A 10,569-nucleotide genomic window follows, 5' to 3' on the forward strand; every position below is an offset into this window, starting at 1 on the left:
GAAAAAGTTCAGAGAGCAAAAAAGTACTGGTCATCTATCTTTTTGCTGAGATTCATAACTTAAAGACATATTCATTTACATATATATTTTTTATTATTCGGTTACAGTTTATTAGGTAATTACGTAGAAAACTGAATTTTTTCCCCAAATTGTGATATCTATCTATCTATCTATCTATCTGTCTGTCTGTCTGTCTGTCTGTCTATAGATATATCTATGCATATAGATATACAGAATACTGCAATTTGTGTGTCCTTAGACTTGAACTTCAAAATTATGCACTACAGAAAAAAAAAATACAAAAGTTAGTTATGTTTTTACTGTCCAGGAATAATGTCATCATCAGCTAAACAATGAAATATGCTTTTCTTTGATAATACTACAAATGTACATAATGTCCATAATGCTGATAGCGTTATGACAAATGTGTTACACATCTCCTACTGTAGGTTAACTTGAAATACCCCAAAGGTAATCACAGAGACAGTTTGAGTTATCAACATGCACGTTTAATGACGGTTGCTTCAGTGCATGAAACAACACACAGGCCCATTTTACTCAGACTATTTACATCACGTGAGAGGGAAGCATTGTTGCTGGAACTCGTGCAGAACAAAATTTAGCTGACCCAAAAAAATGGTAAATTCATTTATAGGGTAGCTCATGCAGTTGTATAACTCCTGTCTTTATCATGTCCTTCTAGTCTTCTCAGTCAGCAAATCCACTTTACAAGGGGCGGGAGAATGTCCTTGGGTACTAATCTGAGATAGGAAAAGCTCCTCAGGTCCATTTCAGCAGATGACACAGCCACCTTTCTCCTTGAAGGGGTTCTTCTCCTCTGAAATGCCTTTGACGAGGGTGTCCTCCTCCACGCCAGCCTGAATGTACTCCTTGATTTCCTCACAGCATTTGGATGTCTAAAATGATCAGACAGACATGTGGAAACGTGAGTTTATGATATTTTTCCTAATAAATGAATTGCAAGCTTGTGTGTGTGTGTGTGTGTGTGTGTGTGTGTTTAGATTAAATTCATCATCATACATAAATTATAAGTAGAAATGATAGGGGTAAGAAAAACTTACCAACCACCTCTCAAGCTTTACTTCAATTTTGAGTTGGTTCACTTCCATCACAGCCTTATCTTTGTCCGTCAGGTCATCCACATTTATGACTGGCATTCTCTGTAAAAGAAACAGAAAAGTTCAGCCAACCTGATGCTCACTCAACATGACAAACATGAGATCTTGGCTTGAGGATTCTCAGTGACATTTCAACTACGGCATAAGTCCATCTGTAGGAAAAGAGGGTACTCACGAATGCTCACAGGAAGCGGTCCTTCACCACCAAAATCCTACTGAAGAATCCCTCTCCTCTCCCTCAATCTGGGTTATAAAGTAATCCGCACCAACATTTCTAATCTGCTAATCTGATTAAAACGAGGGCCCACTGAATGATCACGCCAGTTATTCTGGAACAGCATCAAAGAAGGAGAGGATTTCTCACAGGTGTCTGTTTGATCAGTATTGATGTAGAAGCACTTAAATCTGTAAACTGTTTATTACAGACCGAATCAAAATTTGAGCTTGTTTGACCAAAGGTTCCTCAGAGTCAGATATATGGGGTAGTGGGTGGTGTTTATGTATTAGGTCATTTTGATAAGTCGGCTAATCTGTATTTAGCCCTTACCTGTCAAGGTGGAGACGCGTCATTGGTCTGAACATGACGGCATGGCACTTTTTCATGTCACATCTACCAGCAGCTAGAGTATACTAAATTAATGGTATCAATAAGACCAGAAATAATAAGTTATTCATTTATCCATTCTCTTCCACTTGTTCAATATGGGGTCATTGGTGTTACAGCTCATTATTCTCCAGCTCATTCTGGGGTTCCCAAGGCGTTTCCAGGTTCAGGAGGGATTTTCTGAGTCTGTCCCCAAGGTGTTCTCCCAATGGAACATGCCAACAAAAAACTCAGAGGGGAAGGCCCAAGAAGGCATCCTGATTAGACACCAAAACCACCACACCTGACTTGATTTGAGTGGAGGACCAGCTCTTCAGATGGAAAAGCTACTCATTTTATCTCTAAGGTTCTGTTCCACCATGCCATGGAGAAGGTTTGTTTCAGTCATTTGTATCTGGGATCTGGTATTGATCCATATCTCATGACCACAGTTAAGGGTCTGATTGTAGGCGGGCTGGGAAATTATATCTCCTCGTTTATTCTCTCTTTTTTCTTTACTATTCCAGACCAATTATGAGGCCCAAATATCTCCCGCTCCATCCAATCATATCTCTTGAACAAGACAGCAAAGCACTTGTGTCTCTAGCCATGAGAGAGCAATCCACCTTTTCCCAGCCTCAGACTTAGAGGAGTCAAATTATCCCAGCTGCTTCACATTCAGCTATCTGATGTTCCAGTTCATGCTGAGGGTCGTGCCCTGAAGATGTCAACAGAACCATATCATCTTCAAAAAGCAACAAAAGCAACCAGAAGCTTGCTAAATTGGATACCCAGGATGAGTTTCTATCAGTTAAAGACATATTAGTATATATATATATCAGTAAAAGGGGCACAAAACCATTATAGTAGCCCAGTTATTTCATGCTACTACAGGCGTCAAGGGCATGGTTGAAAGCCTTTTTTCAGTTTCACAAGACATACGTGAACCGGAAAACGAGACCCCCATGATCCCAAAGGCAACTCTGCAAGGGTGAAGGTCTGGTCAACAGTTGTTTGGCCTTGGAAAAAAAAAGAGCCATTCTTGTTTTCCTGTTAAATCAACAGTTGGTAGAAATCGCCTTTCCAGCAGCCTAAAATATACTTCTCAAGGGAAGTGTTGGGACCACAACCCTGTTTTGACACTTTATGGGTGTTGCCATATAGCCCCACACAGACCCATCATCAACCATGGCTTTCTCATAATGTCAGATCCTCGGTCAATTTCATCTATTTAATGCAATCTTCTTCCAGGGAAGTTTTCAGCAACTTCATTGACCTCTGCCATGGTGATGACCTCAACTTCCCCTTAGTCATCCAGTTTCTCCCTTGAGGACAAGGTAAACTGAACTTCCAGCAGCAATATCACAGGCTGGTCATTTATACCCTGTTACTGTTTCATACCTATGCAGTTTTATTGGTTTTGTTTTGACAGCATATGACTTAAAGTAGTCTTCTATATTCTACTCATAATTTGTTGTAATGAAATGTAGTAAATATCAACAGGAGGTCTCTGAGAGTTGACAGGGCTACATAGTTGTCATTCAAGAATGTATGAGAGATTTGAGCATCTAATGGTTGTTTATCTCAGGATATGTAGAAATTATTTCCCTTTTACTTTGTCAAAACGTGAGCACAAAATTACTTGTTAATGGGTTTGAAATGGAATTAGGGGGAAAATGAGGTTTGAGGTGACAGTAGCGTCAAACTGATCAGATTTGACAAGATATTGTTAATATTGACTTTGAATGGTAATAGAGTTGTGTATAACTAGAGTTTAATTGGTAAAGCAGGACATAATGTTTCCTTGAAGGAATGTTTGAAGGTGGCTGCAGGTGATAAGCAAGTGACTAAAGTTCATGTAAAGGTTAGGGTGAAAAAGGGCGTGTCAAGCAGGTGCATCTCAGAGTATAATATATTAATATTTTATATTAATTTTAACATTTGCTAATTCATATTTCTTATAATCTTAGGCTTATTATCATCATCCGCGTCTTTAGGCAAAACCTTTTAATTAGAACCTACTCAGGGATACAGTTTTTTTCTCAGTTCGGTTGAATACAGCGTTAGTCACAACTTTAAGCAAATATCGCGACGCAATACGTCTCTTATGTCACAAATTTATTAATCACGAATTTCGCCTTGAAATGAGTCACAACATCCGACCCCGCCTTTCAAATCCACCCCCCGCTTCGTGGCTATAAAGCTTGAAGTGAGTGGGGTGGTCGGCACTGACAGAGGGGGAAAGACTAACAGCAGCTCGCACCATGGAGTTTGCCTTATTTGCGTTTTTTACGTTATTTGCATCGTTTTCCAGTAGTCTGGCGTTGTCACGAAATAAAGGTAACATATTTACCCCGAAAGTTGAAGTTTTAAAACGATGTCTGTCACGTGACTTATGTTGAAGCGAAAGTTTAAGTCTATTTTTATTTATTTATGTTTTTTTTTTTTTGCATATTGGCTCAATAATAACTTTATGTTGTTTTGTTCTAGGCGCATGTCTGCTTCCAGTGGAAAATGGTCCCTGCAGAGGAGAAATCGAGCGCTATTACTACAACATAGTTACCCAGAAGTGCGAGATATTTTATTATGGAGGCTGCCAGGGAAATGCCAACAACTTCAAGAGTTATCAGGAATGCCAGAAGACATGTTTCAGAATTCCAAGTAAGCACTCTTCTCATTGTAAGACCAACAATGTAAACTGTTAAAATTTATGAAAAAAAAAATTATGAAAAACTGAACAGCTACTCTCAAAATCACAATTTCAATATGTCTTCAGATTTTAATGAGAAAGAACCTCATAAAATTAGCTGTTTTCTGTTTTTCTTTTTTTTTTAATGAAACCCCCATGTGCGTTTCTTGGTTTAATCCAGATACCCCTAAATAAATTACAGCACAACCAAATGCCTTCAAAAGTCTCTTTTGGTTGTGATTGCACTTTCTATAACTTTCCATAAGTAAAACCTGCAGAGATCCTCACATTACTCTTTTAGTAAGGTATCTGATATACCTCTGTAGTTCTGTGATTTAAATTCTAAACAACCCTTTCTTTTCTTACTCTTTCTTACAGAGATTCCTCAAATCTGCAGGTTTCCCAAAGAGGTGGGTCATTGTCGTGGCCTCTTTTCCCGCTATTTCTTCAACATGACCACTATGCAGTGTGAGTCCTTCTCCTACGGGGGATGCGGGGGAAACTCCAATCGCTTTGAAGACCTCCCCTCTTGCCTGGAGTACTGCAGTCCCAAAAAAAGTAAGATTTCATAGATTAAATAAAAAAATTAAATAAAATGATTTTAAAAAATTATTTTTTTATATATATACACACATATAATGGAACGCAGACTGCAATTGGCAACCAACTCAATTATGTTTGTATGTGTTTCACAGATATTGCTGTGCTCTGTCTGGACCCTCTGGACAAAGGGAAGTGTTCGGCCTCTATAACCCGGTACTACTACAACACGGCCACCAAGATGTGCGAGGAGTTTGTCTACACGGGCTGCGGAGGAAGCAGCAATAACTTTGTGTCACGGCAGAGCTGCGTGGACGTGTGTGTTCGAGGTGTGAAAATGTGAATTAGCGTCGCGTGTGTTGGAAGTTTCACCAGCCACAATTCAGCTTAAAGCACAGGTCAAACCCAGACCTGTGCTCTGGGTTTGAATTCAGTCAGAGGGAAGAAGAGCAAAGTCAGATTATTTAACTATCAGTAGGGTTTAAAAATGCTCAGTATCTGAAAACATTCTCTCCTTGACCTCCAAAATCAAATCCTAAAGCCAGTTGTTATCACATGACCTCGAGAACACCAGACAAAAGCTGTCTCTTGTGAGGTCCATGTTTTTCTAGTTTGGAGGTTTAGAAAGTCAGCTATCATCAGACATGTGACCTATACTAACAAGATCCTGGACATTTTCCTTCTTTTTTTTTTTTATTTCAGGACCAAAACAACACTCAAGCCATGGGAAACTTCGGCGCTTGAAGCGAAATAGAAACAATCGCCTCCCGCCGCTCCAGGTCTAAAAGGCCTGATGTCACTCAGGAGTTCACACTTGGACAAGTCCTCAACGTTTGTTTTGAGCTAACATGATGACAGGTCGTGTATTTTGTTATAGAATAACTCTTCGAATGCTGTGTATACATTTTTTTTTAAATTTCTATGTGATTTTAAACACAGGTTTTCAATCATACTGTGCCAGCCAGAGGCACAAGTGAACTGAGTAGCTACATAAGACCTTTAAAACTAGCGGTCAGCTCTGTTTTAATTGTCAGTGTATATTTGTTGGTGGAAAATATACAAGTTTGCCACTGATGTCTGCCACAAACTAATCACAAGCTATGCAGATGACAATATGCTTCTTTTCCTGACTGTGAAGGAGTAAAAGAATCTCGTCTCTTCGATTTATTTACTGCTATTTATTTGGTAAATAATGTCACCTGGAAATCAAATTCTTCGTAGGGTCTTGGACTGGCTCTCATGAAAGTGCATCACTGTTCCTAATTATGTATTTTGCTACATTGTAAATGAAAACTGTATGTTATGTATGTAAGGACATTTTTATGGATTTAAAAAAAATAAAATGTACAGATTATGATGAAGAATTCTGCTTTCTCTTGGACTTTCACTTATTCTACTGTTTTAAACAAAAGATCCTACTTATTTGGTGCCCGAATAATTAACAAACTCAAAGCGTGGGAATTCAAGCCTAATGATCATGCTCTGTCACGCAGCGCTGCTGGCACGTCAACGTAAAGAGTGTCTTATTTGAGTCGGCCAAAGAAAAAAAAAGAAAAGAAAAACAGGCTTGGCTGGTTTCTGCTCTTTCTCTCAGTCGCTTTCACTTTTATCTCCTTGGCTAATGCCGCTGTCTCCCTTCCTTATCAGGTAATACTTTGCAATGCACTCGAGCCCATCTCTGCCTGCTTGTGCATGGCCTTGAATCAGGAAGGAAGCAATCATAAGACAGTAAACTCTGCTGCTGTGGCGCGGTCATTAGAACGCCTTTGAATATTCAGGCGACAGGAAGCTGCAGGTTTTCAAAGTGTGTCTAATGAGCTTTTAAAAAAAAGAATCCTTAGCAATTATAATACAATCACAGAATAAAAAACAAAACAAAACAACCCACAAAAAAAAAAGAACAGCCCCAGCGCCCAGTGCACCTACAGCAGCAAATTCAAATGCACAAATATTCTACCAGAAACACACATTTTTAATTTTTAAAGTTGTTTTTGGTCTACAGCACTTCACTTTTGTCAGATCGGTGCTTCAAAGTGTAATCCAAAACTTTTTAGCAAGGATGTAAATATGGAACTGCACTTTGTTCCGTCTCAGAATAAAAAGCAATGAGCACCGTTTGATTTTTCTGATTATAAATATTTATGGCAAAACGCTGGAGAAGCTACTCAGCTGCTCGACTATTAGAAACAAAGAAATGCTATAGTGTGTCTGTCTGAGCTTGGAATAACGAAAGCTAAATCATCTGTTAGACACTATTACAAGAGAGGCAGACTTTACAATAGTGAGTAAGCGTCTCCTCAAAGATGATGTAATCTTAAAAACATCAATTCTGTTCAGGGAAACTTTTTTGTTGCTGTTTTTCAGTCAGCAAACATCAACCTGAAATCAACAAATGTTAAAAATCCTCCTTGAAACTGTTAATTACACTGCAACCATAATGAATCACACTTCATCTATTCATCATACACCAGCTATTGTTTGTTTTACAACGCCTGCCTTTGTAAAGAACTCTAATGATCTCATAAATCATCAGCTTAGACTCAGTAGTTAACGTTTAATCAGAACAAATTGCTATCTTTGCCCATCAGCGGGTGATAATGTCACAGCCCTGTTAAAACATTTGCAGTAGTAAGGGAATGGATCTTGTCTGGGTATGTCATTATTAGACACATTCATTAGATCCTGGCCTATTCATTGATTATTATTGATTATCTACCCTTGAAAATGCGTGCTTTTTATTTTGTAATTATAATTGAATCAAGATTACTCTGCCTTTCCCAAAATGACATATCAAGCTTAGAATTTTGTGTCATTTATTTTTAGTTGGTGTAATTTAGTGGCAAAATTTTGTGAGTTCTTTGCTGAACTTTTAGTAAGTACAATTTTCCCTACACAGTTTCCCAATATATGGCTCGCGGACCCTTAGAGGATCCCTAGCAGTGGTAATTCTGTTCAGGACTCCAAACTGAGAGAATTTGTCTAATTTTGAACACAAACTTTCCTCACATGAAAGTTCGGAGCAGTCTGATCCTGGGCCTAGCATTTATATTTATGACCTAATGTTCTTGTAGGCCGTCACGCAGCACCACTATAGACATACAATAAGGGGCGTTGGGGTCAGTGCTGGAACTCTCGTTTTTATGGTCCACATTTCTGAGACGGACATCAGGATCAGGGAGATATTCAGTCAGGCAGGCAAGATCGCTGGGTTTGATTTTTGCAGCCATGCGTCGTATTTCAGCACCAGTGGGACGCATCTCATTGCACAGGGCCTTCAGTTCTGTGGCAAACTTGACACCGTCTTCTCTCGGCTCAGGAAGGAGGGAGGCTGCTGATGTGATGTCAGCACCAGTCCAGGGGCGATGAACTAACATTGCTTCCGCTCCGGCGCCTGCCACTTCCATTGTAGGGCAAATGGATCTCCACCTGGGAAGTAGAAAAAGTGGGTGAAGTATCCCTTTGTCTTAAAGGGAGAAAAGCGCACCTGCATTGTCAGTCTTTTCCCCCTGCCAAACTCCTAAAAGTTGCCTTTTGCTCTCTGCAAGAGCTTTTTTCATCCACACAGTCATACATTTGTCATGTTTTTCTTTATCCTCTAACACTTTCTTGATTTCTTTCCCCCTTTTTTATGTTACTCTCCATTTTTCATCAAGCTGTGTTTGCATATGTTTCAATTGATTTACACTTAAGCTTCCCCCTTTAGGAAAGTCATAATTCTGTTTTCAGCATGCAAAAAGGTCGTTCGTATTTTTTTCTCTCTTTTCATTAGGTCATAAATATAACTGCTAGGCCCAGGATCAGACCGCTTCGAACTTTCCTGCGAGGTTTTTTTTTACAGTGAGACATCTCTCCACTGGCTTTTCTTTCCAGTGTAGAAATGCTAAAAACCACGCTTTACGGCGTTCAACGTCTCTGCTCACTGAACGCAGTCAGGAGAAAGAGCCTCGACAGCAGACAGCAAGCACATGTCTTCTTTCACTAGGAGCGAGCCATGAGAAATAAAACGACCCAATGACTTCATTGTAATGTTAAGGCCAGTGACTTCATTATATGCTAAGGCCAGAGAAACTCATTCAGAAGTCTTTTTCATGAGCTCATAACACTGCTATGCACAGATCCAGCTAAACATCATAGTAACCTTAAATTTTGCCACTACAGTGCACGCAGATTGTTCTGAAGAGTTTGCAGGTGTCCTTTGTTAAGTGCTGATGTTACATTTCAATTCAAGCTGCTTCAAGACACTTCAGAAAACAGCGGGAGTGAACGTGGGCTGGGGGTAAACCTCTAACACGCCCCCTGGTGGTAGAAACTAAAATAACTAAAAGAAAGTGCAATGGTACTTTAACACGTCTGTTTTGGGGTGCAAATATACATAAAGTATAGTTTTTATTATTAATTTTACTCAGTGCATTGATTCATACATTTAGAGATGTAAATAGTCATGTTTTTCATGCATTTATCACAGTATAAGGTTCTCTTAAACAAACGCTCAAAAGTTTATTTTAAAAAGGGTTGAAAAATTATAGCAGTATTGAACATGTCAGCATTTAAATATTTCTAATGGGGATGCTGACACAAAATTCACAAAATTACAACCAGAGTAAAGCCATCATAAAAGAAAATCAAAACAAATTACTTTGTAATTGAAGCTTCGGAATACTATTGAACACCGTTTAAAAATATATATTAAATATTTTGTGTTCATGTATACAAGAACTGATCAGATTGCATTGATTTGACAGATTCTTCCATAAAAACTGTCTTTAAGTCTTAGAGGTTCTGGTAGGACCTTGTTATGCATTTTCTTTTTAACCCCTCCACACATTTTCAGGCCGACAGTTTCATTTTTCTCTTCTGGAACAATTTAAGGATTTACTTGGGACAATTATATGCCGTATTTTATGTCGTCTGATATTGTTCAGTATCAAAAAAACATTAAGGTAATTTAAAAATATGTAATTCTATGTTATAAAACTGAGTCAGAATGAAGCATAAGTAAAGTAACAAACAGGAACTGCATTGCAGCAATGGATGTAGATAGCATTATATTATAGACTGATAAAACTCTGCTTTTGCTAATTAAAGCCCTTGTACAGGATGTGAGTCAAAGTGTTAATGTTTATCTGAAATAGCTCTCACTGGGTGGAGCGTTTCTGTTTTGTTTCGTTGGTTCACTATCAATAGGTAACACATTTAGGGAGGAGGAGTTTCATGAAAATTCCTTTTAAAACCATTGGTACTTACTGACTAGGGTACTACTTAAAGCAATTTGTTGTCCTGTATTTTCTTTGTTAACTATCCTGTCACCTCTCCAACCAGCTTCCCTGTCCATACAGAAGAAAAACTTTCCCACATCATGATGTTGCAACCACCATGTTTCACTTTAAGAACGGTTTGTTCAGGACAATGTGCATTCTTTGTCTACTCGACTACTGTAACAAATCACATGGAAAATAATTGTAATTGTACTGTGGAAACATTCAAGGATTATAAATACTTTTGCAAGTCGATATATTGTAATTTTGAAATGTTTAGATTAGCCTCACAGAAATAAACGTTTGAGGTTTTTGTTTATGGTCCGCAGTGAGGGCTCTATTTTTATTAACTATATATATATA

The 10,569-nt window shown here is 38.5% G+C and overlaps 2 protein-coding genes across 3 annotated transcripts; one reads left to right on the forward strand and one right to left on the reverse strand.

Moving 5' to 3' along the window:
* Positions 1 to 487: 487 nt before the first annotated feature.
* gngt1 (guanine nucleotide binding protein (G protein), gamma transducing activity polypeptide 1) lies at positions 488 to 1,423 on the reverse strand. 2 transcript variants are annotated; one of them, XM_007573017.2, is made up of 3 exons: positions 1,315 to 1,423; positions 1,083 to 1,181; positions 488 to 917 (listed from the first exon to the last, which is right to left on the reverse strand). In XM_007573017.2, exons 2-3 carry the CDS (start codon positions 1,176 to 1,178, stop codon positions 792 to 794), a joined length of 222 nt encoding a protein of 73 aa, XP_007573079.1. In that variant the 5' UTR covers positions 1,179 to 1,181; positions 1,315 to 1,423; the 3' UTR covers positions 488 to 791. The 2 variants fall into 2 exon arrangements, with proteins under 2 accessions (XP_007573079.1, XP_016516627.1); XM_016661141.1 differs by having other exon boundaries at positions 1,292 to 1,376.
* A 2,502-nt stretch (positions 1,424 to 3,925) lies between these two features.
* Positions 3,926 to 6,315, forward strand: tfpi2 (tissue factor pathway inhibitor 2). The gene is made up of 5 exons (XM_007573023.2): positions 3,926 to 4,062; positions 4,213 to 4,383; positions 4,790 to 4,969; positions 5,107 to 5,280; positions 5,654 to 6,315. Exons 1-5 carry the CDS (start codon positions 3,987 to 3,989, stop codon positions 5,734 to 5,736), a joined length of 684 nt encoding a protein of 227 aa, XP_007573085.2. The 5' UTR covers positions 3,926 to 3,986; the 3' UTR covers positions 5,737 to 6,315.
* The last annotated feature ends 4,254 nt before the right edge of the window (positions 6,316 to 10,569 follow it).

The sequence above is a fragment of the Poecilia formosa genome, unplaced genomic scaffold, assembly GCF_000485575.1.
Source record: "Poecilia formosa unplaced genomic scaffold, Poecilia_formosa-5.1.2 Scaffold313, whole genome shotgun sequence".
Lineage (NCBI taxonomy): Eukaryota > Metazoa > Chordata > Actinopteri > Cyprinodontiformes > Poeciliidae > Poecilia > Poecilia formosa.

Coding starts and splice junctions, on each gene's coding strand:
- gngt1 (XM_007573017.2), bottom strand. CDS start 1,178: ATGCCAGTCATAAATGTGGATGACCTGACGGACAAAGATAAGGCTGTG. Junction 918..1,082: donor TAAAGCTTGAGAGGTGGTTG/GTAAGTTTTTCT, acceptor TGATCATTTTAG/ACATCCAAATGCTGTGAGGA.
- tfpi2 (XM_007573023.2), top strand. CDS start 3,987: ATGGAGTTTGCCTTATTTGCGTTTTTTACGTTATTTGCATCGTTTTCC. Junction 4,063..4,212: donor GGCGTTGTCACGAAATAAAG/GTAACATATTTA, acceptor GTTTTGTTCTAG/GCGCATGTCTGCTTCCAGTG. Junction 5,281..5,653: donor CGTGGACGTGTGTGTTCGAG/GTGTGAAAATGT, acceptor TTTTTATTTCAG/GACCAAAACAACACTCAAGC.